Raw genomic sequence first — 26,519 nt, 5'->3', positions numbered from 1 at the left:
AAGAGGAGGAGATTGGATTTATACCCCGCCCTTCACTCGGAGTCTCAGAGCGGCTTACAAACTCCTTTCCCTTCCCCCTCCCCACAACAGACACCTTGAGAGGTAGGTGGGGCTGAGAGAGCTCTCCTGAGGACTGCCCTTGAGAGAACAGCTCTGACAAAACTTGTGACTGACCCAAGGTCATCCAGCAGCTGCAAGTGGAGGAGGAGTGGGTGATCAAACCCGGTTCTCCCAGATTAGAGTCCATGCACTGAACCACTACACCAAACTGGCTCAAGTTGGCTCAGGCAAACAAATACAATCCAAATTCAAAAATCAGATTATTTTTCCCAGCTTTATTTTTATCAGCTTTATATTACTGACACTGGCATACCCTCCCATTTAAAACCGGCTTTTAAATTTTCATTGAAAAGCAACTGTAGATAAACAGAACATCATCCAGTTCACAAATTAAAAACAAAGGAAGGAAGAGAATGTACACAGTTCTAGTCATTCCCATTTAAAATGTTTATACGTCCCCCTGTCCTGGCTCAAGTTGGTTTACAAAAAGGAAAAAGGCCGGCGTTAAACATAAGCCTACAGCACTGAACCAAGGACTCAAGGGCCCTGAAAACAGTGATTCAGAGCAGGCCCCGAAATCAGCCCGCAAACTCTACTCGGAAGTCACGAGGGGCAGGCCAGTTCTTCCCTCCACTGAGAGGTCATTCCAAGAGGAAGGGTACAGTCCCATTAAAGGACCTGCTCCGAATGGTTTTATGTAAGGGGGGGAAACCGAGCAGAGGTTTGCCAGATGATCTTAAGGGAGATGGGCTATATGTGCCTGGAAGAACACAGGCCAGCACCTAGGGGCAACTGCTGCGGATTCACCAGATGTGTTCTTGCCTCCCTGCATTTGCCAAGGGGTGGGATACAGCAGTCTTCATCAGATGTAGGGAGCAATCCTAAGCAGACTTACTCAGAAGTAAGTATTGTTTGATTCACCTAGGAGTTACTCTGGATTGCAATGGTCCTTTCCTATTCATCTACAAAGGCAAACCAGAGGAGGAAGAGGAGGAGGAGAGATTGGATTTATACCCCGCCCTCCACTACCCAAAGGAGTCTCAGAGCGGCTTACAAACTCCTTCCCCTTCCCCTCCCCACGAAAGACACCCGGTCAGGTAGGTGGGGCTGAGAGAGCTCTGAAAGAAACTGCTCTTTTTCAAGAACAGCTCTGACAGAACTATGGATTACCCAAGGTCATCCAGCAGCTGCGAGCAGTGGGGAATCAAACTCGGTTCTCCCAGATTAGAGTCCACACACTTAACCACGACACCAAACTGGCTCATCAAACAGTAAAGCACTTGACAGTAGTCAGTCTTCAAAGCGGGGGGGGTTTTTTGGGGGGGGGGGGGGGGGACATAATTCTGGCTCCAAAGAGGACAGGAGCCTCTGCAGCATCCCTGGCCACAAGGGCTGCCTTTTGTCTTAGGCGTGGGATTCGCTGCCAGAGGATGTAGTGATGGCCACAGGCGTAGGCAGCTTTAAGAGGGGATTAGATAGATTCCTGGAGGAGGGGGGGGTCTATCAGTGGCCACTAGCCATGGTGACTAAAGGAAACTTCTACATTCAGAGGCAGTCAGCCACTGAATCCCAGTGGCAGGAGGCAACATCTGAGGAAGGCCTCAGCCTCTGTGCCCTGTTGTTGGCCCTTCAGAGGCACTGACTGGCCACCGTTTGAGACGGGAGGCTGGACTGTCAGTCAGGGCTCAAGAGAATCCCAAGGTGACAAAGCTGAGCGTGAAGGATGGATGGATTCCCCACACCGCCAGCTCAGTTCCAAATCCCATTATACCTTGAGACCCACGCCAGCTGTCTTCCGCCAAAGAAGGAGAATTTCAGAACTGACCACAAATTTGCACAACAAAAATTTATTCCTTTGAGATCTATATAGCAAAATTAAATACTTTTTTTCTCTTGAGGAAGCCAATATACTTCTCTTTGCCTTTCCACAGAAGCACAACAGTAGTTGTGTGTCGCGTAACAAGATTTAAAAGGACCAAATCAAATCTGTGCTCTTCTGTGATATAAAAACTGAAACAAAAATTCTGAAAAATACAAAACTGCTCAGGGGGATTGTTTTTGGCATTTTTTTTTAATCAGAGGGGTTCTTACCAAAACATGTTTTACATCGTACACAACATTATGAAGCCTGTTCTATTAAATGTAGTCACTTTTTGTTGTTGTTCAGTCGCACAGTCGAGTCCGACTCTTCACGACCCCATGAACTAGATCCCGCCAGGCCTTCCTGTCTTCCGCTGTCCTCTGAAGTTTGCTCAGTTTCATGTTCATTGCATCGATGACACTGTCCAACCATCTCATCCTTTGCCGTCCCCGTCTTCTTTGACCTTCAATCTTTCCCAGCATCAGGGTCTTCTCCAGTGAGTGCTCCCTTCTCATTTGGTGGCCAAAGTATTTGAGCTTCAGTTTCATTATCTGGCCTTCCAGGGAACAGTCAGGGTTGATTTCTTTTAGGATTGACTGATTTGATCTTCTTGCAGTCCAAGGGACTCTCAAGAGTCTTCTCCAGCACCATAGTTCAAAAGAATCTATTCTTCGGCGCTCGGCCTTCCTTATAGTCCAACTCTCGCAGCCATACATGACTACTGGGAATACCATTGCTTGGACCATGCGTATTTTTGTTGGCAGGGTGATGTCTCTACTTTTTATCATGCTGTTTAGGTTCGCCATCGCTTTCCTCCCAAGTAGCAGGCGTCTTTTAATTTCATTAGATGCTCACATAAAGAAATACAGGGCTCACTGTGATCAGACTATTGATGACACCTCAGCTCTAATCTAAGCCCCCAGGTGATGTCTCCCAGCAACTTTATGATGATACTGCATTTGCTGCCGGCCTTCTCAACAACTTTCCAAGCTTCTCAGACTTTAGCTATAAAATTTCTTCTATGTTCAGTTGTCTGAGGCCCAACATAAGGATTCTACGATAATTCCTTCTGCATTCAGTCATCTGAGGCCGAAAGAGTAGAACATAAGGATTCTACAGTTACTTTACTCATTCTCACTAAATACTTCTGGGACATTTTTAGGCACTATATAACTATCAAAGTAAGACATATTTTGCAGTGAATTGATACAGATGTGTGTGCTCGCTAAAGACAGGCAACTATTTGCAATTCCTTGCCCTGGTTTCTTATTTTAAAAAGTAACCTGAAGAGAGATGCAGTTCATTCCAGAGATCTTAAGCCTACCTGCCATCATAAATCTAGGAGTTAAATCTCAGCTGTTTTTTTTCACCGGGAAGATTTTTTTTAACATTGTCAGCAACTTCCAGCACGGCAAGACTGCAGCACTAAAATGGAAACTCCTTAATCAACATTCCATTCCAGGAAAGAGCAGACCGTACACATCAGGAGGAGAGCTCCCCGGCAGCATAGCTTGTGACTCCAGTACAGTCCTTGTGATTTCACACTCTGCATTAAGGTAGTGAGACATCAGCGTTTAACAAAAACCATCTTACGGCTGAGTATTGTATGCAATGATACAGTTCAAGAGCTGATAGCAGACAAAGCAAGCTACTAGGAAATGTGAGTGTCCCACCCACAAGGCACAAGGCTGGGTGGCGAAGCTCAGGTGTGAGCAAGGCAAGGTGAGGGCACAAACCAGCGTGGTGTGGTCAGAGTCCAGTCCCTGGGTCATGCACAGAGTCAGCCACAGGATCAGATTTGGAGCAAATCCAAAAGTCGATGTCCAGATACACTCCAAAGAGTCAAAGTCATGAGGCAGGGCCTGTGTGGCAGAGAGGTCAGGAGTAATTCCATGTGTGGCTTCCACGGCCAGTCTCTCCCTCTCTTCACCCTTTATGGCCAAGGGGTTCATCTCACAGCTGGGGTCGCATCATGCAGGTGTGTGTGTGTGTGTGTTCTCCTCCTTACTGACTAGATGCAGTGGTCTCTGAGTTGCTAATCGCACACTCTGCCTTCCTCCCAGCACCTCCTCCGCCTACACTCCAGCAGTTCCGGAGAAAAGGGAGGCGAGGTGGATGGTGGGATAATATCTGGTTCTGAGCCAGGGGCCCGACTGCCTGTGAATTGCTACTCGGCAGGGTCGCAGTAGCCTTCTGCAGCGGATCGTCTGCAGGTGACTGGGAGTTGGGAACTTCTTCGTCTGCCTGTTCCTCTTCCACAGAGTCCTCTGCCTCTTCATGGTTGGCTGTGCCTGGCTGATTCATAACACCAAGCTGGTTCCAATCTCACTGCTGCCACAAACCACAACATGGCCTCAGACAAGACAGGCTCCTTTATTTAACCTTCCCCAGTCCTCCATCTAAAATATGAGACAATAACAGTACTGACCTACCCGAAAGGCCTGTTGTAAGGACTACAGAGACAACACACGTGAAGCACCTACCACCTTCAACTGCCAACTTCAAATTCCAACTGTGAAATGTCCCCAGCTGTACAAACCTAAAGTTGAAACCCACAGATCAGGGGCCGGGCTGCTTCCTTTATTTCGGTGAAGGTAAACATAACAAATAATAAATATTTATTTTCAGGGTATTTTAAAGCCTGTTACTTTTTAATGTTTATGCAGCAGACTCTCTTGCCAGAACTATCCGCACTCTAACAATGTTCCTGTTAGATTATTTGCGTACTGCATATGGTTCACTGCATTTTTATCGTGCCCCTCCCTCCAAGAAGCACGAGACAGAGAAGAAACATTCTCCTCTCCTCGATTTCATTCTCACAACGGTCCTGTGTGGTTAAGTGTTTGGTTTATAACATGGCAAAAGGGCTGCAAACTGAGACATCCTGCTCTGAATGTAATGCTGATGGGTGTTCAAAGGACCTCATTGGCTAACAGTCTATTTCTGAGCATGACTCAAAGTGCTGTTTTTGACCTATACTCAACTGATTGGGGCCAAGATACTCGAAGGCCCACCTTCTCACATACAAACCTGCCTTGCCTTTTGGGCACCTGCGCCAGTTTCTTGGGGGGGGGGTAGGGATGACCACAAAGTGACCTTTTAAGCGTAAGTGGTGCTGAGTCCCATTTATGGAATGCCATCCAAAGACACGAGAATCAGGTGGCAACACTTATCTTCCTGGTGACAGGAGAAGGCTAACCCATTTGCCTACACATTTGTGTGCTGCTTTTTAATGGGATTTTTATTAGAAATACCACCAATAGACAGTAAAGGGATCTAGTAACTGAACTCGTAATTATTACACTGAAAACAAATTTAAGCCTGAGAAAATGCTGTCCCCATTCAGAACACATTACAATTCCAAATCTGTAATAATTACAGATTAGGGCTTCTTTTATGCTAAGATCCACACTAAAGCACATTCAGACCTATCCTGACACCAGAGAGCTATAATTCCACAGTGTGATTGGGAAAATGCACACAGCCAGAGGAGGAGGGAGGGACATGTGCCGAGAGGCAGGCAGAAATCAGCATCCCAAAACATCCCTTGTGTCAACAGGGCTGGAGTCCACGAGCCCCAGTCTGACACAGACAAATTCCTGTGATGAGTGTCTAATCTTGTAATATGAATTGATTCTAATGCAGATAATTATTTTGGGAACAAGTCACCATGTGTCAGGGAGATAAAACAAATTATGGAATAAAAGTGAAACTGGAAATTAAAACTAAACCATGAGTAATCAGTGCCTGAGAAGTCATCAAGGCCTTGGGAAAAGACCTAAGAGAAAAGGGAGTGGAGGTCAAGGACATCCTTATGAATCGCAAAGGTCTAGCCATGCAAGGGAATTTACTGCTCAAAACATAAGGGAAGAGAAGAATGTCAAGAACAGGAATTTGGCAAGAACCAAACATTAAGGTGTATTACAATCAAAATGTGGCACAAGAAAAACGAATTAGTCGAGAAGGAAAGAATGTAATACTTTCAGGAGAGCAGAATTTATTTTATACTATGAAAGCTGAGCGGTGGTTCACTGAAATATTTGTTTCTTCAATCTGTACGGGAAATATTTAAGTATAAGTTTTCAAAGCTTTTAAAAAAATCTTTCAGCCAAAGAAAATATACTATTATAACTGTCTTTGAACGCAGCAAATTTCAGAGTCTATAAAGGTCTTTTATTCAACAACAAACTGAACCGTGTACCACTGGATGAGAATGTCATCTAAACTGGTAATTGCTTATAAACCATTACTAAACATTCGGACTATGAAATAATCATTAATGATCATGCTAAACAACCAGCGATCTGAACAAAAATATATGAACGGCTGCTTGGCTGGACACCTATATCAACTTGTGAAAATAAACACATACAACTTACTAGTAGGTGGAATGCAAAGACATCCCCCCCCCCCCGAGCCAGTTAGCATTTAACAGGTTTAAACTAATATTTAAGCCAATTTGTCCACAAAGATAGACAGTAATTTAGCTCTGGCAATAAAATCTTGCTGTTTTATGATACAAAATCGGAGGGATTATGTTATAGCCAAGTAAAAGTAGCTCTGCAAACTGGATCCTAACTTCAAGACATAGTTGACATTTCCTTTCAAATTCAGCATTATGAACTTTCTCAGACATCCTCTCTCCAAATATTTCAATACTTGACTTTATTTTTCATTACTTTTAAATGCAAAGAAGCCGAGCGGACTACCCACATAAAACGTGTCATTCCAAAGCATGACATAGCTCCTAGCCTAGAAGTGATGCTTAACAACTGGATTCAAGTACACTTTGAACAGTATACAATTTCTTCATGTCAATATGACTTAGAGACCGACCTTTCCCACTGAGTCAGCCCCACATACACTCTTATTCTTTAAAAGCTGAAGTGTAGAGGGAAAGTTTCTGATGCCTTCCGTGGCGAAACGGGGACCTGCCCTCAGCCCTGGGAGACTGAGCAGCCGTTCTGTGGCTTGCAAGCCCGTTTTTGACTTCCCACCCTTCCTGGTGGGGCTATTTCCCTTCTTTACACGCTGCCACCACTCACTGAATGGACACCACCTTCCTAGAGGGACAGTGAGACCCCTCTGGCTGATTCCCCAACCTTTGGGAGTTGGTACCACAATTGTTGGGCGCCCCCTGGAGAGTTGGCAACCACTCCAATTTGGGCCCATTTGGGTTCCCTGGCTTCCTTTTTGCTTCTGGTAATGTGCCGAGCAGGGAGGACTAAGTGGTCAAGGCACACCAGGTCTTAAACTCAAAAAAAGGTTTATTTGAACTATATACATATTAGACACAGAACTTAAACACATGCACATCAACACAACCTGGGCACAGAAGATAAACAGGATTTAAAACGCCATTCCTCTGTCCCCGACACACACCCTCTCTATCTCTGGAGGTCGTGGGCCTCAGGATGGGATTTACTTTCCCCCTCCTGTTGTTGTGGAGAAACCCCAACCCTTCACTGGACTGGTCACTGGTACTGTTGCCCTCCTGGCTGTTCACCATGGTTTATCGTGGCCTGAATGCCCTGGAGTCTGTGGTAACAGGAGCCCCACCTGTCCGCTCCCTCGAAGCTGTTGTCCAAGCTGAGCAGAAGGCCAGGCTAGGCTGAGATCGAACTCCCCCCCTCAGGAGCCAAAGCCTTTCTCTGCCTGGCTCCGCCCCTGGGGTGTGTCCCTATTTCCCCCGCTCTTTTCTCTAAAGCTTCTGGGAACTGTAGGCAGGGAGGTATGGCAGCTCCATAGTTTCCTATGGAGTACCTCCCCCCTCCTAAGGACGACCAGGCTGGCATCCATTTTAAAATACACTGCTGCCTCTGCCCGGCAGCCATTTCGTTACACCTCCCATCCACGTGGCCAGTACTGCCCCAGCCCCGGGCTGTCATTTAGCCACGTACGCATTCAGACCCCCACCTTTAAGGAGGCCACCCTGCCTCCAAACAGCATCAGCTCCTTAGCTAACAAACTGAAGTGAATCCGTTCTCTGGGTTTTTGCCAAACTGATTTCCATTTTCACTCACGACAACGGTACCTCTGAAGCAGAGGAATTCTGAAGTTAGATAAGCAGCAAACGTGGACACAGGCTGCGAAGAAGAGGCACAAACATGCTTCCGCGGGCAGCTCAGGAAATCTGGGGCAGCGGGTTCTCAGGCCAAAACAGAGAGGAAACTGCGGTTTCAGGGCAACTGTGTTGCCAGTTATCACACCAAAGGCAACTCACCCTGCTTTAGGAAGTGTCTCGTTAGATGGATTATGGGAAAACACAGAGCACCAAGGGCACCCAGAAATCCCAAACTTGCCAGTCATAAATGCTCTTGTGCCTGGATTTACATTCGTATCTCCCTTAAGGCTTACATCCCCCATACAGTTTTACCCTTCAAGTAATTAAACATTTTAAAAGTACAGGGCATAGTAGCACATCTACTCTCCCTCGGTGAGAAAGGGAGACTATAAAATGAAGTAAATAAATATTAACACAACACTGTTTCTTGTAGTCATCAGAATACACTTTGTCAGCTATAGAAAAATGCCTTGATTAGTTACTGAATCTTTAGACAACTCGTTACAATAACCCCTTGTTATTAGATCACGGCCATAGGCAAGACACTGCTATGTATCTCCAACTGTCAACATGAATTTTATCTATTACTCTCAAAAGAGAACAATGGACAAGGCTGTTTTCCAGAGGAAATTGATTTGGGAATATTTTTCCCATCTGACAAAATCTGTTTGTTGTACCCATTCAGTTGCTAGGGTTCATAAAACGATGTGTACACATAGTCTTGGAGCAAGCACATCCAGAACTTTATTTTTTTAAAAAAAAAAAACCTGCAGCTGCCATTGAAAACTAAATCTCTTAATTTCAAGTTTTCAAACACTTTGTAGGGTGAGGTCCACTTTCTCTTACTCAGGAGGACTCCCTAATTGTTGTACTGACTCGTCCTCCGTGCTGTGATCAGGGCAGCCCGCTGGAATGCGGTTCCCTGAAGGTACCACTGTAGGACCTTGGCCTACAGTGGGACATTTGCTGGAACAGAGGTCTGATTATGGCAATGGTACCATACCCGTGGGCATGCTCTCTGGCACACCACTAGCAGCCCACAGGGTGCAGCCATGTCATGCCCTCATCCACTCTCAGATGCTCGGTGGTGTCATGTACTAGGGCTGTCGACCTGGCCCTACTGCCAGACCTCCTGGTGGCACCTGGTATTTTTGGCCACTGTGTGACACAGAGTGTTGGACCAGATGGGCCATTGGCCTGATCCAACATTGGCTTCTCTTATGTTCTTATGTCTGGGGCAAGTGATGCTCTGTATTCTTGGTGCCTGGGGGAGGGGGTGGGGGCAACAGTGGGAGGGCTTCTAGTGTCCTGGCCCCACTGCTGGACCTCCTGATGGCACCTGGGATTTTTGGCCACTGTGTGACACAGAGTGATGGACTGAATGGGCCATTGGCCTGATCCAACATTGGCTTCTCTTATGTTCTTAAGTGTCCTCAGAAGAAAATGGGGGGGAAATTCTCCCTGGATTCTCCCTCTCCCCCCAGGCATTCATATCTCTGTTTAGAAGTGCTGTCGTGCAGGCCGAGTTTAACGAGTTCTCCAAACAATCCCAGCATTGGCATGGTCAGGCTTCTCTGGGAAGAGCTTTCCATGAAAGAGGGACTGCAACAGAACTACGCCTGCCTCTAGCCTCACCAAGATGGTCTTACTCCGAGAAGGGATTCAGAGCTAGGAACCTGCTGATCTCAAACAGGACAACTTGGTAGAGAAGGCAGCTGAATGTGATCTGTGATCTGTGATGCTTCGCTTGGACTTTAGACCTAAGAGAGAAGTGTGAAGCAGAGAGTTTATTCAACTACTGTGAAAAGCACACAGCTTGGTCCATAAGAAAAGAGGACACCAGTGCAGAGCATCGAGTTCATACGACTGCTTCTACAAGCACAAAGTTAATGGATAACATGAGGGATGAAACCTCTTAGAAGAACTTTGTAAATTTTATGTTCAGCCAGAAAAATGAGGCATCATGCAGCTACAGGCTGCCCTAACCCCAATCTGTAAGCCAAAAACAATACAAGACTCATAGCTTCCTTTCCCTGGTATGCAAAGAAATCACTGCGCGATGGGTTTTGAAGTTTTCACACGCACACCCACAAGACGCTTAGCAGCTCTGCCTCTCCGTTCCGGTCCAGGCAACCTCAACAAAAAAACCACCTGCACCTTTCTCCTTATAGCTCTGCAACGAAAAGAGCTGGAGATGGTCATTCTGTAAAAATGAAAAACAGGAATTCAGAGCAACTAAAAGGCTGCAAAACTCCTGAGGTGGTGCGGCAGGAAAAAATGGCATGAAAATGGCACCTGTAAGGAAGACGTCACTGAGGCAGGCAGGAACTTAACAGAAGAAAAACGTGCCCCATTCCTTCCAGATGGTGTGAAAACATGCCTGGACAGCATTCCTTCCAAAGACAAATACAGTGAAGCAGGTTTGGTGAAGAGCATATCAAGTGTTGATCAGCCTCCCCGCCACACCCAATTCAAGGATCCTCCCTCAGTTAAGAGATCTAATCGTCCCAGTGGGTATGCTCCTATGAAGACCCCCAACTCAGGCCTATTTGGGTATTAACAGGGAACACCTGAAAAGAGGATGATTAGAGCACATCATCAAAACAATTCACAAAGCCCCTTTCATAAATCATTAGGGACGATGGTCCCTACTCTTTATAGCCTGCTGTACGCAGGATCCTACTAGGTAATTTTGGATCGTTTAATGTGCCACGCTAACACTTGTGCTTCACTTCAGTTCTGTTTTGTAGACTTCTGGTTGGTTCTACAAACCCAGTCCTAATTTTTCTGTTCACTGATTGTCCCATCCTGTTGATTGTACTGACTCAACTCTGCCTAATCCGCCTTGAGTCCCTGTGAGAAAGCAGGACTAAAAATAATGTAAATAAATAAAAGTGTCATGTGGAAGTGCTGCCACGCTCATGCCAGCACTCCAGTTTGGAAGCCAAGATGGGGGAAAGGCCTCTCTGCGTGAAAGCCACCTAGGAGGTGGTGAGGGACAGGATCAACGCAGCACACAGTTGGGTTAAAGGAAGACAGTGTCACCAGCTCACTGGCTGAACAAGGCAGAAGGGAAGGTACAAGAGGAAGGAAGGGAAGAGACTGCAGGAGATAAAACTGAAGTTATCACTGAAGGAGGAGGTCAAACCCATTTCACTTTTCCATCTGGGATCCCTTAACTGAGGTTCAACAGAAATCTCAGGCTGCTGTCTCTGGATGTCACGAGTCAGCCGTCAGTTTGAGCATCATTTTTAATTGCCAAGGGCCCCTTTCCTTAAAACTCATTGACATTTACATTTATACTCCCTGCTTCTGGTCTGGACCAGATCCTGAAGTCAGAGATGTCAAGGGAGGGACAGAAAAAAGGGTCTTTTCCCCTGACCCCCACCCCCAACAGCCTCTATTTTCCCAAGAGGAAAAATTAGACATTTGGAGAAGCACTGGAATCAATACTATATTTTTAAGGACTTTGGGGGGGGGACACTTTCAAAGACAAATGTATGTAGTAAAGGTTTTTTAATGCTACAGATGGTCTTACATGATAATGATAGTTCCTGTGCATTATCTGGACACAAACATATTTATTGTGTAGATGTGACTAATTTTGACCACAATAAGAATGCTGTAATTTGTATAATCCACTAATGAATAATTTTCAATGTTATAATGTTTAACCTAATATCCAAATCTGCCGCTAGTCCTATTGTAAGTGTACCACATTGTTTGTCCACAGAACACGCTTTATTTTGTTTAGCACAAAATGCGTGTTTTCTATTTCTCGCTTTTATTGTTTCCTGACTCCCAGATATCCAAAACTACGACATCTGTGGCAAGGCAGAAAAGGCTGCACCAATCTGTAACTCACTCTAATATTGGCTATATCCATAATGTTACTTACAGAAAATTAGAGCATTAATAATCTTAAATTTCATGAATATTCTAAGATATAAAACACTGTAGTTAGTTTTGTTACGGCAATAAAACAAATTTAGGGTTGATTAGTGTTCTCAAAATTTCAGGTCCCCCCCTCCAGCACTCAGTTTCAAAACCAGCCTTTTCCTGTTTTTTTTCCCACAGAGGCAAAGAAAAGGCTGGTTTTGAAGCTGAGTGCATCAAAATTTCCAGAGATTTCACATCCCTGCCCTAACATGGTTTACTATACTGCAGATTGTAAAAATGCTGAAACCACTCCCCACAGCAATCAAATCAAAGTTCAAATCAAATCAACAACAAAAAGTACAACCATCCAAATGCTTTTAAACACGGCATACACAGGCCCCAAATACCACCAATGATCATCCTTAAACATAGCCCAGAATATGATTCCTATCTCGTTTTATACACGAGAGCTCTAAGGCATTTGTTTCTCTTTCCCGACTCCCTCCCCCTCCCCACGGCACAAGCGTACCTAACAAAGCTCAAAAGACTTGGGTAGATTTAGACCCATGGTTAGCCCATACATAGTGCAATATTATAAAACTCAACAAAAGCTTATTTTGTTGATTTTCCTTGGTATTCAGTTAACATCTTCACCAAAAAGTATGTCCTTTATGCTTCTGAATGTTGTATTTATAAATACAGCTTTGTTTTCCAAATACAGAAATACAAAACACTCATTCAAGACATAAAATCACCAATTATCTCATCCTACAGCAAGAAAAAACTTGACCTTCAAAACTGTTTGCAAATGATTGTGTCACTTTTGCAAAACACCCAGGATAACAACCAAGCTTTCAAACCAAACCAATGTGTTTAAAGTTAGAAACCGAGACAGGCCATCTTCAGCTACAGAGTGGATTTATCAGCAACACCAGTTGAGTCATGACTGGCAGTCAGGAACAAATAAATACACAAGCAGAAACCAAAGTAGCAAAGCTCTTCCTGGCCCCTGACACGATCCACTGATACCCACAAAAGAAACCATTCCGAGCCATCATCTCCAAGGGATTTTTAAAGAGAGCCACCAAAGTTTCTCTAGGAAAAAAAGAAAAGCTCCAGGCACTGAACTTCTACCAGTTTGAGCGTCATGAACACAAAACTGCTCTAGAAAAATCTTGGTAAGGTAGGACTTGCAGGGACAAAAAGCAGCTCAAAACCTAGTGCCAATTAAAGAGATGTAACCCCTGCTACTCCTTCGGGACATTACTGTTTCTCATGCTCCTGCCGGGTCATTTCCTCCACAGCAATTCACGCATGACTCCCAGGCAGTCTCTCATCCAGAAAGTCTGGACATCAAGAGTCAACCATGATGAGTTTACGGGGAAGTTTTCCCATAATACAGTTAAAACTGGAAAAAAGAGGTAGTTCCACAGAAAATGCTGTTGCATTGACCAAATTAAAACCAGAGTAAAACTGCTAAGACATTATAGTCCTCAACAGAAGAAGCCCCTGGTCATCAGAAGCAACACACATCCACTGTAACAAAGCTTTCTTACACCAAGTCAGACCCCTTGCTCTCCCAAGGTCAGCCCTGTCTCTCCGGATTAGCAGTCGCTCTCCAGGGTCTCAGGCAGAGAGGCCTTTCACATCACCTACAGCCTGGTCCTTCCCACCCACCCCCCAGCCGCCAGGGACTGAGCTGACTGCATGCAGGCCATGTGCCTCTGCTGAGCATCAGCCCCTCTTAGAAGGTGAACCCAAATTTAAGGTCTTCAGGTTCCAACCTTGAGCATTTTCGAAAGACAAAAAGCAGCCTGCGAGAGTGAGAACCTCTATATGGGGTTGCTGTCAAGCCCAGAGATCAAAAATAAGCAAAACTGAGACATGCGGTAGGCAGAACTTAAGTCATTCACAGGCACACGTGTTAATGTACACCACTTTGCCTCCTACAAAGATAGCAAAAGGTGGCAGAAGCGAAGAGCAGAATACTGGTGTGATGTGCTTTTAAAAACCGATCTTGCTAGAGGTCGGAACAGTGGATTTATCAGCAGCCTATGATATGATCACCCATGCCATCCTGTTGAGACATTTGGAAACAGAAGTATCAAGGGATATTTCAATGTCAAAAGGCTCTACATCTGACAACAGCACTACAGATAAGATTAGAATTTCAACAGCCAGTCCACATGCAAAAGAACCTCCTCAGGAAACAATCCATATGCAAAAGAACCTCCTCAGGAAAGCTCCTCCATTAACATGTTTTCACAGCCTGGGAAACTCGTACAAGATAATGACTCAGCCCTACCCACCTTCCTGAGTAGATATAAATTACCTGCCTACCATTTTTCTTCTCGCCTTGACACAGAGACTACTCCTCCGTCTTTCTGTGTGATTCCTCTGAGGGTGCCAGTCACAGCTACTGGCGAAATGTCAGGTCCTACAATGCCAAGACCGTAGCCATACAACCCAGAAAATCGACAACAGCTAATGAACTCCAGCCGTGAAAGCCTTTGACAACATATCAAGGGATATACTTTGGATTGGTTTAAATAATTCCCAATGGACTGAACGCAAAATGGTTGGTGTGAGAAGAGTTGTGGTGTAGTGGTTAAGAGAGAAGGCCGTAATCCGGAGACCTGGGTTTGATTCCCCACTCCTCCCCCACATGAAGCCTACTGGGTGACCTTGGGCCAGTCACAGTTCCCGCACAACTGTCTCAACCCCACCTACCTCACAAGGTGCCCATGGCAGGGGAGAGGAATGGAAGGAGATTGTAAGCCACTCTGAGACTCCGTAGGGTAGAGAAAAGCAAAGTATAAAAACCTTCTCCTCTGCCTCATCCTTGTCCTGTGGGGGTTCTATAAGGCTCAGCCTTAAACACACACCCCCTTCATTTAACCTCTGCGTAAATCATTCATGGGTTTTAAGTTGACTGCTATCAATATGCTGAAGGCACCCAGCTCTATGTCTCTTTATCCAGATCACCTGGTGATATTGTAGAGGTCCTGAGCTACTGCCCGACTTCCTGTGCTTAAAATGACTAAAGGTGTAACAAGCTGAAAATTAATCCTGACAAGACTGAGGTAATGCTGGTCAGGAAGATTAAGGTCTTTAAGGATTTTGCGCTTCCCACTTCTGATGGTATTCAGCTGTCACTCACTGACTCAGTTACCAGTCAAGGGGCTATACTGGACCCAGCATCCTTGCTGGAGAAGCAAGTTAATGCAACTGCGGGGGGGGGGGGACAATACTTTTTTCTTTCTTCATTTAACTTGGAACATGGCTCCCCACCTTGACTCAGATTATCTACCCATGGGAATCTTAAAAGTTAGGCTACTGTAATACTCTGCACATGGCTCTGCCCTTGAAGTCAACGAAGAAACTCCAACTGGTACAGAATACCATAGCTCGGTTACTATCAGGAGTTATGATGAGTATGCACATTACCATCTGTGTTCCATAATCACTCCACTGGTTAGCAAGCAGTTACCAGGTTCTATTTGAATACTGGTTAACCACCCTTCATGGCTTTAGACCCATATATCTGCAGGGCTGCCTCTCCCACTATGCTTTGCGGTGACAGCTTTGCCCACTGGAGGAAACCCTTCTGCAAGGGTCACCCTGCAAATGGGCAGCATCAGCAGCTGCCCATACCCGAGCGTCCTCTGCGACAGCAGACTCTCCACACTAGCACAGTCAGCGGAAACAGAAGGTAGGCTAATCCTTGTTCTTGCAGACTCTCTTCTGACTCCACTGCCGTGTCTTTGCTGAGATACTTATAGTAGCGTACGGAGCCAAAATGTAGACAGAAAGATTATCGAAATGCGTTTCTCCCTCATTGGCCTGCTCTTTTGTGACTGGGAAACTCTAACGAGACTGGCAGCGTTTATTAGCGGATGCCAAGCGAGTTTGCTTCCCAACGTTTGCGGCTTTTTGCCTTCACCCTCCTTTTACTTGCCGCACGCACCTATTTCATCTCACAGTTCCAACCTTACCACAGGTTATTCTCATTGGCACTCTTCATGAACTCCCTCTGGTGGAACTTCGCAGTAGATTTGTGGGGATTCCTCCATAGCAGAGACACACTGCCCGTGGGCAGCCCAGATACTTCCTTCTGTATTCATTCTAATTATCATCTTTTAAATACTCTTGTAGGTAACGACCAAAGGGTCACAGAAACTGACATTAACTCTATTTCAGCGACTTTGAACATTTGTGCTACAGCTCTAACGTCTCTTGGTTAAGAGAGCCAGATTGGGGTAGTGGTTAAGTGTGCGGACTCTAACCTGGGAGGACTGGGTTTGATTCCCCACCCCTCCACTTGCACCTGGCTGGATGACCTTGGGCAAGAGCTGTCCTTGAAAAAGAACAGTTTCTGTCAAGAGCTCTCTCAGCCCCACCAACCTCACAGGGTGTCTGTTGTGGGAGGGGAAGGTTAAGGGGTTTGTAAGCCGCTCTGAGACACCTTTGGGTAGTGAAGGGCGGGGTATCAATCCAATCCAATCTTTTCTTCTTCTTCTTAATTCGATACTCTGAACAGTTTAAAGCAGCTGGATCTAATGTTTTTCTCTAACCCCTGATTGCCTTGCACGTTCTGACAGTGGAAAGCGCCGTCAGGTCACAGTCAACTCACAGCGACCCCCTCATGGTGTTTTCAAGGCAAGAGATGTTCAGAGGTGATTTGCCATTGCCTGCCTCTGCATAGCAAGCCTGGTAGTCCTTGGTGGACTCTCATCCAAGTACTAACGAGGGCCAAGCCTGCTTAGCTTCTGAGATCTGATAGCCCAGGCTATCTGGGTCAGGGCACGCATGTTCTACTTTCACTAATGTTATCTATACGAGAAACACTTGATGCGTCTTAATCTAGTTATGAAATGTTTTCCTGTTTCAGTGTTAGACAGCCATTACCTATAATGGTAAAGTCTGATGGCCAAGTATGTATATGAGCTCCTCCTACCTTGTAAAATGGCCTGCCTGAAGGGGGAAGGAAGTCCCCACACTTCCACCAATACACGGAATGTGTAAGACAGAAACGTTCAGGAGGGCCTTTTTGCAGAGGAGAGAAGGTTGTCGTAAAATAGGCTGGTTCAGAAGGGAGCTTTTATAACAGAAATAGGATTGCAGTATATTGCATGTACTACCTTGCAGTGTTCCCTCTAAGCTGAGTTAGTGCGAGCTAGCTCCCAGTTTTCTAGCCTCCAGCTCACACGTTTTTGTCTTCGCTCAGGAAGGATGGGGCTCCAGAGCAAACTAATTCATGCAGTAGCCAAATCGCTCGCTCACAACTTTAATGCCAGGAGCTCACAAAGCAGAATTTTTGTTCACAAGACTCCATAGTTTAGAAGGAGTATTGCTACCTTGCTTATACGACACTATCTTCTTTTATAATCTATTCTCTAGAGAAGCCAATGTTGGATCAGGCGAATGGCCCATCCAGTCCAACACTCTGTCACACAGTGGCCAAAAATACCAGGTGCCCTCAGGAGGTCCAGCAGTGGGGCCAGGACACCAGAAGCCCTCCCACTGTTGCCTCCCCCCCAAGCACCAAGAATACAGAGCATTACTGGCCCCAGACTGAGAGTTCCTATCTGTACCTTGTGGCTAACAGCCACTGATGGACCTCTGCTCCATATGTTCATCTAATTCCCTCTTGAAGCTGTCCATGCTTGTAGCTGCCGCCACCTCCTGTGGCAGTGAATTCCATGTGTTAATCACTCTTTGGGTGAAGAAGGACTTCCTTTTATCTGTTCTAACCTGACTGCTCAGCAATTTCATGGAGTGCCCACAAAGAGTTCTTGTACTGTGAGAAAGGGATAAAAGGACTTCTTTCTCTACCTGCTCTATCCCATGCATAAACTTGTAAACCTCAATCATGTCACCCCTCAGCCGCCGTTTCTCCAATCTAAAGAGCCCCAAGCGCTTTAACCTGTCTTTGTAAGGGAAAGGCTGCAGTATAATAGACTGGTTCAAGAGGGAGCTTTTATAACAGAAATAAAATTGCAGTCTATTGCACGTACTACATTGTTTATATGACGCTATCTTCTTTTATAATCCATTCTCTATATTGCTTATGGTATGCCATATCTAGCACTGTTCTCCATTTAGTATTGCTAGCCCAGACTTTGCGTCACAAGGACTTAGGGCCGTTAGCTCAACTTTACTGGGATTTGGTTTGCCTCTTCAGACACACGCAGGTCCCAAGCACAAAAAAATCTGCATCAAATGAAACAGGAGAGAGATCTGGGTGGCAGGGGCAGACTCCAGGCACCCGCCTCCAAGGCCCTGCACCGTTCCCATCAAGCAGCCGCACCCTGCAGAGCTGGGCAGCAGCCCTCAGAAACCCATACATAGAAGGAGCTGTGCAATGCCCCCCCCCCTAGCACTTCACCAAGAAGAAGCAGAACTCTAGAAGAGCGTGGCAGTAAATGGCAACTCAGCCCTATGATAAACAACCAGTAATGGCAACAGTAGTTCTAGCAGGACCAGCAACAGCCAACTGGGATGAATTTCAATTATCTGCATCTACTGAGGAGTGAACTGAGCCCATGTAATCCATCACATGCAGACTGAAAACCTATCGTGAGCCACCTACCTGCAATATCAAGTGAAACTGACCTGCTAATATCAACAGTGAGCTCCTCCTCTTCAGACCCCTGACCCAATATTGAACCTGAAAATTCCTGTCATGCCAAATCCAGTACCAGGTAGAAAGTTCAATGGGCACATTTCACTGCACTGTGCACATTGTGTTGGGCTGCCCCCGGAGACAGCCTGGAAGCTGCAGCTGGCTGATGAGTGTCAGGGGACCGGGCCTTGACCCCCTTGAAACAGCTGCACCGGCCGGCAGTCCCCTCGCGAGCCCGATTCAGGGGGCCGGCCAGGACCTAACGGGCCGTCTCCTCCAGTACGCCCCTTGCACTGACCACAAGAGGCCTGCTCCTCCCCCCTCCCCCCCCAGGTGGCCTCGTCTGGCACCAACCGGAGCCCCGGGCCTTTTCCACTGTAGCTCCCAGTCTCTGGAACAGGCCCCCTGAGGGGGCGAGGGGGACACCGTCACCACAAGGCCCTTTCCTTTGCCAGGGCTTCTGATGGGGGGGGCGGGGTATGTCAGGAGTCTCATTTTGTATGTTTCAAACTGTTATATGCTGACGTGTGATTTGCAAGCTGCCTTCAGCCATGAAGAAAGGTGGAATATAAATATTGTAATATTAACAAATGAAGACGTACAGCAGCCAGTGCAAACCCTTCACATTAACAGACCCACAGGACGCCCTACAGTTTTGTGCCCCTGAACACATTTCAGGTCCCCAGCACTAAACCGGAGGCATGAGTACCTTCAGTTAAAAGGATTTCAGCTAGCAAGGCTGAGGAAGACCCCTGACTGAGTCTGGGAGAGCTGCTGCTGCCAGTCAGAGCACAGAGTACCAAGCTAGATGGGCCAGAATCGGGGATATGGGGTGGAACATTTTTTTAAATGAGAATTTTCCGGTCCTTTATTTCTCCCCTTCTAAAAATCTGTGGTTAACGGTTTGAAACAATAACATTCGGATGCCACTGCCGGCATAATATTAGACAAGACAAGCTTGGCATTGTCAAAGCTGTAATTAACGTTTTTTCAGGTGATTAGCCATAGGAATTGAGAGAGTCCATGTCTGTTGCACTGATCTGTAAACCAGGGGTAGAAGATGCACCACAAAAGCGTATATTAGAAATTGTTTTATTTATTTATATTTATTGATTTGATTTATTAATCGCCCTATCCCAGCTTACGCCAGGCTCTGGGCGATAATATACAGAAGGCAAAATGCCAGAAAACAAGATACAAATTTTAAAACATCCATAATACAGTTAATAAGAGATAAAACCAGAATAAAGGATGAATTAAGTTTAGAATTCACCTGAGCGGTTATGCCAGTCAAAGCAAAGCAGAAGTTCTTGTATGTCTCCTCCTGTCAGGTGGTAGAAGGAATTCTGCAATCACCAGTCTGATACGGAACTACCAAGTAAGGCTGATGCTGATGTGTCACCCAGGGCCATTCTAAGCAGAGTTACACCTTTCTTCTAAGTGCCCTGATTCCAACAACCTTGAGCAGTGTTCCCTCTAATCCGAGATAGTGTGAGCCAGCTCACAATTTTTTAGCCTCCGGCTCACACATTTTCGTCTTAGCTCAGGAAGGAGGGCTCCAGAGCAAACTGATTTATGCAGTAGCCAAATGGCTCACTCACAACTTTAATGCCAGTAGCTCACAAGGTAAAATTTTTGCTCACAAGACTCCACAGCTTAGAGGGAACATTGACCTTGAGGGGTACAACTCTGCTTAGATGCTAATGCCCCTGACCGCTGTAGGAGAATTAAATTCTGTTGAAGGGAAGAAGTCACACCACAGGAAAAGGGCCTGCCCCAGTGGTGACCACCCATGTTGAGGTGGGAACAATCAGAGCAGGGCCTCTCCAGAAGACCTTAACGGATCCGCAGGTTCAGATGGGAGCAAGCAGCCCTTCAAGTACCCAGACAGCAAAGCATTTGTGGACTTTGTTATCGGCAGCACACTGTTTCCAGGATCAGTACAAATTAGCAGCATGTCTAGCGGGTGTATGTTCCTGAAAGTTTACACCTGTTATGACAACCCTGTTGTTGCATTTTGAACAATCTGACATTTCCAGACAGCCTTCAAAGGAGACGAAGGAAGGAGATTGTAAGCCACTTTGGGACTCCTTAGGGTAGAGAAAAGCGGGGTATAAAAGCCAACTCTTCTTCTATAACACCTTAACTCAATTAATACAGTTAGGCCACAAAACAAAACGTGTTTTGACTCTGCAGTGACATATTAAAACAACTACAGCTTCAGCCCCAGTCTTAAAGTGTACAAAATAATAACGATGTCCTTCAAAAAAGGCAACCAAACATAGACCTCACACCCTACCGGAAGCATAAAGAAAATATCTTGTGAAGCCATTTTCTGAATTCATCCAGTGTTAAGTGGTTTGCCTGTACACCATGAAAACAATCCACAAAATCCTGCTGCTTTCTATGTAGGACGATCTGAGGGTGCACAAAAGCATGCCTCTTTTCCAAAGGCAGGTAAAATTCCTCACATCTGGACTTAATAGAAATACCTCTGCGTAGCATTTCGGCTGGTATGTTCTAGTTTCATCCTGAAAGACAGGCGGGACTCCACGCAAACGTGCAGAGGAAACAAATTCCAACTGGGTAACGTCAAAATGAACGCTGTTTCTGAACAGAATTGTTGAAGAAGTTAAAATAGCTGAAGCTAAAAGATATACATATCAACTGAAGTTTAGACAGTGCTACAACCACAGTTGTTACGAAGGTTTATGTTACACCCGACAAGGGACTATGACTAAGAAACCTGTTTTATGGGAAAGCGACAGAGAAAGAGTTCTTCAACAAGAGACAGTAAATATCCATTATACACACTAAGAAACTAAGAAGTCCATCAAGAATCGAAGCTTCACACTAAGCTTCTCTGCACCCAGAAAGCCATGTGTGTTCTTCCAGTGCTGCCGTAGAACCACCCCACCCCCAACACTCCAAGGAGCCAGCCTGAAAGCAAGCCAGCAAAAACCCCGCCTCCCTCCCCTTCCTGGCACAGACCCGAAGACGTCTGCAGCCGGTATAATACCTGACATACAAAACTAAGCTTCAGGAATGGAACTGGGCTGCTCAGCATTCTATATAGAGGCATGAATCACCTTCAAATGCCCCAACACATTTTTCAAAAAACCTTCCCTTTCACACAAGCCAAGGAAGTGAAAACAAAGATGGTATGAAACAAAACTATGGTCCAGAAGTGACCAGAGAAGTCAGTTCATCAAAGCCCTGTGTCCTGTAATGGACATGATCAGGGGTAATTTCCTGCAGGACTGCACAGGAGCGGCGCTCTGGCAGTAAAGAGCCCAGGGGGCGGGCACATGCAACAAGCCCCGCCCCCTGCTCCCAGCAGCCCTCATTCGGAGCAAGAAGCAGCCAGGTAAGCTGCAGAGGGCCCCCCCCCGGCCCCCTGGTCCAAAACAGTCCAGTGGCACCTTTAAGACAAGGTTTTATTCAGGTACAAGCTCTCCCTCCTCTGTGAGGACAGATCTGCACTCCCCCCGCCCCCAATAGCTAGCAATCCAGAACAGTCCAGTGGAGCCTGAGCAGTGGGTGTTGCCTTCTGACACACTTCCGGTGATGCCGGGGTGTGTGGCATATGCAAATAAGTTATGCTAATGAGTTATGCTAATGAGCTCCTGCACCTCTTTCTTTACGAAATGACTCCTGGACATGATTACCAAGTTATTTGCATACAAAAATCTAAGCTATGAATGCCTCCCTCATGCACTAGAAATTTTATGATTTTACCTTTCCAAAATGATAAATTTCTTCAGGTTCAAGCAACCCAACTGTGCACATGGCACTGTGCTGGCATTAATAGTTGCCAGCTCTCGGCGTTTACAGATTAAAGCACTGCGTATGCAATACATTATGTATCAAGCATAGCAATGAGAATTCCTTGGAAAACAAGGGAAGAGGCCTGGGGGGCTCAGAAGAGCATCCAATAAAACTTTCCCCATTGCAGCCCTGTTTGCCCACTAGCTGCTAAAGGAGGTCCAAGTACTGAGAATTCCCCCAGCAAGCTGCACAGAAAGTATATCTAGCCCACCTCCGTTTATCCCTCCCAGGGATCCTCCCCCACCCCGTCCCTTTCCATCTGTAGGTAGCATCATGTCCACATCAATGTTAAATGCTATACACAGTTAGAAACAGATCTGAAAGCTATGATTTTGGACCAGCTATAGTTAATGTTAACATCAGTGCAGATATAATGTTAATTATTGCTGTCTCAAGCAGAGAAACCTTCTTTTTTTCAAAAAAGGAAAAGGAAACAAGAAGAGAAATATTCAGCCTATGACACAATTTATGTTTAGCACTAAACTATCAAACCAAAGCTTAAATGTTATTAGGTATCGACTCTGCCCAGAAATGCTTGTTCAGACTTTGAAATATCTCAGTAATAATATTCCCAATGATCTAGAACTAATAGACTAGCCAAGCGTGATGCAAATATAGAAGTACCTGGTTACTACTCAGTCAAGACTCTGACACTAGAAGTGCCCACCTCACGTCTCACTCGATCCTCATCACTAAAAGCCGCCACAATTTAGAAAACAAGTAACTAGACTGTAACAAGAACTGCAATTTATTGTCAGTATAAAATTTCCTAACCTCCCCAAATCAAGAACAACAGATTAATACTACCACGCGACTGTTAGATTAAAACTTGTTCTTGGTTGTGAAGCAACAGCTACGTTTCCCCTGTTGTGAAGAGGAAGATGAGACAGGCATGCATACCATCTTACTGGGAGGGAGCGAGGAGATACAGTACGAGCTCCTAAAATTCCTGAATTGAATTCCTGAACTGCTCAGCTAATATTTTGAAGCGCAAACTGTTCAGTGACCTCAAAGAGATGCAAACCCTACTCATGGCGGGGGGGGGGAGAGAAAAGGCGAAATGCTCCCCTCATCTTTACAATTTTTTATTTCATACTTCGTTAGGCAGTGCTACACCCAGATACATGCAGCTTTAAACAGCATATTATTTAGGCACACATCCACTAAAACATACCCACGCCACCAGCTGAATGACTGCTGTTACTATAGGCTTGCTTCTTTTCCAGTTCTCCCTCTAGGAATCCAGTGCTTTTCCCCTGCCCATCCATGATTTATTCTGACTAAAGAGGTTAATTTAAACTGTAAATAAACTAATCTTAAAAATTCCATGGTATTAAAGATACAGTAATAAATATAGAACACAACAGCACTCAAAATTTGCTATTTAGATTTTGTTAACAACTGTTAAATGACACAATATTAAATTCTTCTTTGGAAGAAACTGAATGTCCACATATTAAAAACAATTCATGCCCCTCCACTGAATAAATCCACAAATCTATTCTGCAGTACCAACACTTTGGTTTCCAAGCAGTAACTCTGTCGGCAGCTAAAAGAAAAGCAGGCATACATTTTCATTACGAATTATATGTTTTGTTTGCATAAACTTCAACAGCGACATAATCCGAGAGATTAAGGTTTTAGCAGATACAACAGGATGACAACAGGCACTTAAAAACCTGCACCTTACCCGATCCACTGAACTGACTGCTTCCCAGCGTCGTCAGTCTGGTTTTCCCACTATTAACAGGTGGAGAAAACATCTGCAAAGCAAGCAGATGTCTATAGATTAGGACCAAGCGCTCCCATTCTGTTAAAGAGTCAAATCTCCGTTCATCGCAAGCCGTTAAGCTCCCACGCCTTTGGATTTGAAAAAGGACACACACGGCGAGAAAGTAGGTAGTTTTCAGAGGGCAGAAGAAGAGCTGCATCTGAGTCCAGGGGCACCTTGGAGGCCAAACTTCCACACTGTAATTTTTGTCACTCGATCGTCCCCACTGCTTCAGGGTCCCCCGTCCCCCCTTAATGTGTTTTGATCTCTCTAGTAGTCCCAGAAGGAGCAAAACACATGTGGAAAAGAAGGGGGGGGCAAAGCAATAGGGACATTTTCAAGCTGGACGTTGTAGGGCTATCTTCCGGCTGTGCTCCTACAGAGTGCGGGGGGTTGGACGAGATGACCTGCAAGGTCCCTTCCAACTCTAACATTCTATGATTCTATGACAAAAGAGTGACAAAAGTGACAGCAAGGAAGCAAACCAGATTTTCACAGCAGGTGTTTCCCAGAGCCAACCCTCCCTTCCAAGGCAGCTCTGACTCCCTTCCAAAGAATTCTCGGGATAAAGGCTCTGGAGAACCAATGCTTGGACTCTCAAAGGCACCCACCCACCCAGCACCCCGTAAAGAATCCCGTGGGTCCCCGAGGTGCCCTTACTTAAGCATCTAGCTGTTCTGCTGCAGAGACCGGCCCGGCAGCCCTGGGAAAGCGGCAAAAACATTCCTTCTGGCTGCGGCCAGTGCCTCATCGGCTGAAAGTCTTGCTGGGCTGGCCTTGAGCCATCCTAAAACTACGGCAGGCCTGGCTGAAACTATTTCCACGAGGCTTTCTGGACCGGAAAGTCCTGCTGCTGGCCAGGCGTGAGTGCAGCCCTGCTGCTCTTCCAGGAGGAGGCCAGAGACCCCTGGATCCCTCCTGCCGGCCTTGGAGCTCCCCCCTCCCTTCAGCATGTCCAGGCGGCTCGACTTCCCCCTCCAGTCCCCTCTTTCCCCGTCCATCTTCCAGCCAGTGTTCCCTCTAAGCTGAGTGAGCCTGAGCTAGCTCACCGTTTTTTAGCCTCCAGCTCATCCATTTTTGTCTTAGCTCAGGGAGGATGGCTCCGGAGCAAACTAATTGATGCGGTTGCCAAATGGCTAGCTCACAACTTTAATGCCAGGACCTGACAAAGTAGGATTTTTGCTCACAAGACTCCACAGCTTAGAGGGAGCATTGCCTAAAACCAGTGTTCCCTCTAAGCTGAATAAGTGTTGGCTATCTCACAGTTTTTTAGCCTCCAGCTCACAGATTCTTGTCTTCGCTCAGGAAGAATGGCTCCAGAGAAAACTGATTTACTGCAGCAGCCAAATCGCCTCCTCACAACTTTTAACGCTGGGAGCTCACAAAGTGGAATTCTTGCTCCCAGGACTCCACAGCTGAGAGGGAGCATCGGCTGACACCAGTATTCCCTCTCAGCTGAGTGAGTGTGAGCTAGCTCACAGTTTTTTAGCCTTCAGCTCACAGATTTTTGTCTCAGCTCAGGAAGGATGGGGCTCCAGAGCAGACTAATGGATGCGGCAGCCCAATCGCTTGCTCACAACTCTAATGCCAGGAGCTCACAAGGTAGAATTTTTGCCCACAAGACTGCACAGCTGAGAGGGAGCATTGGCAGTGTTCCCTCTAAGCTGAGTGAGTGTGATCTAGCTCATAGATTTTTGCCTCAGCTCAGGAAGGAAGACTCCAGAGCAAACTGATTGATGCAGCAGCCGAATGGCTGGCTCACAACTTTAACGCCAGGAGCTCACAAGGCAGAATTCTGGCTCCCAGGACTCCACAGCTGACAGTGTTCCCCCTAACCGGAGTGAGTGTGAGCCAGCTCACAGTTCTTTAGCCTCCGGCTCACACACTTTTTTGTCTGGGCTCAGGAAGGAGGGGGGCTCCGGAGCAAACCGATTTACTGCAGGAGCCAAACCGCTCGCTCGCAACTTTTAACGCCAGCCGCTCTGACAGAGTGGGGTTTTTGCTCCCGGCGCTCCGTGGCTGGGAGGGAGCCCTGCCTGAGAAAGTCCAGCGCTCCCTCCGAGCTGAGCTGAGCTTCGCGTGAGCACGCTCGCCATTCCCCCGGCTCCCGGCTCACACACACCTCTGGGTCGCGGCTCAGGGAGGAGGAGGAGGAAGAAGGGAGCTCCCGAGAGCCCACTAACCCCGAGGCAGGGGCCGAAGAAGTCGCCCGCTCTCACGACCTTCCGCGCCAGGAGCCCACGGAGCGGGACCTTCGCTCCCCGGACCCCGGCAGGCGAGAGGGAGGCGCGGGCGCTCCCGGGACCCGCACGTGGTGGGCGGCGCCGGCTCCGGCTCTCGCTCGCTCCGCGGCTCCCCTCCCCTGGACCACCTTCTCCCTCCCTCCCACCCAGCGCGCGGTCCCCCCCCCCCCCCGGCCCGTCCCGCCGGT

At 46.4% G+C, this 26,519-nt stretch overlaps 1 protein-coding gene across 5 annotated transcripts in view; it reads right to left on the bottom strand.

Annotated features, from left to right (window-relative positions):
• The window catches only part of TCF12 (transcription factor 12), a 137,743-nt gene extending 113,663 nt beyond the window's left edge, over positions 1 to 24,080 (bottom strand). For 4 of the 5 annotated variants that reach the window (XM_015409186.1, XM_015409187.1, XM_015409189.1 and 1 more), the window contains exon 1: positions 24,008 to 24,080. In XM_015409186.1, coding sequence (XP_015264672.1) covers positions 24,008 to 24,080 — 73 coding nt within the window. The remainder of the gene's footprint in view (positions 1 to 24,007) is intronic. The other variant, XM_015409190.1, reaches the window with a different exon arrangement.
• Positions 24,081 to 26,519: the final 2,439 nt, after the last annotated feature.

This window comes from Gekko japonicus, unplaced genomic scaffold (assembly GCF_001447785.1).
Source record: "Gekko japonicus isolate JY-2015 unplaced genomic scaffold, Gekko_japonicus_V1.1 scaffold167, whole genome shotgun sequence".
Taxonomy (NCBI): domain Eukaryota; kingdom Metazoa; phylum Chordata; class Lepidosauria; order Squamata; family Gekkonidae; genus Gekko; species Gekko japonicus.
The sequence above is the reverse complement of the archived record's forward strand: the minus strand, read 5'-3'. Positions and strand labels throughout refer to the sequence as shown.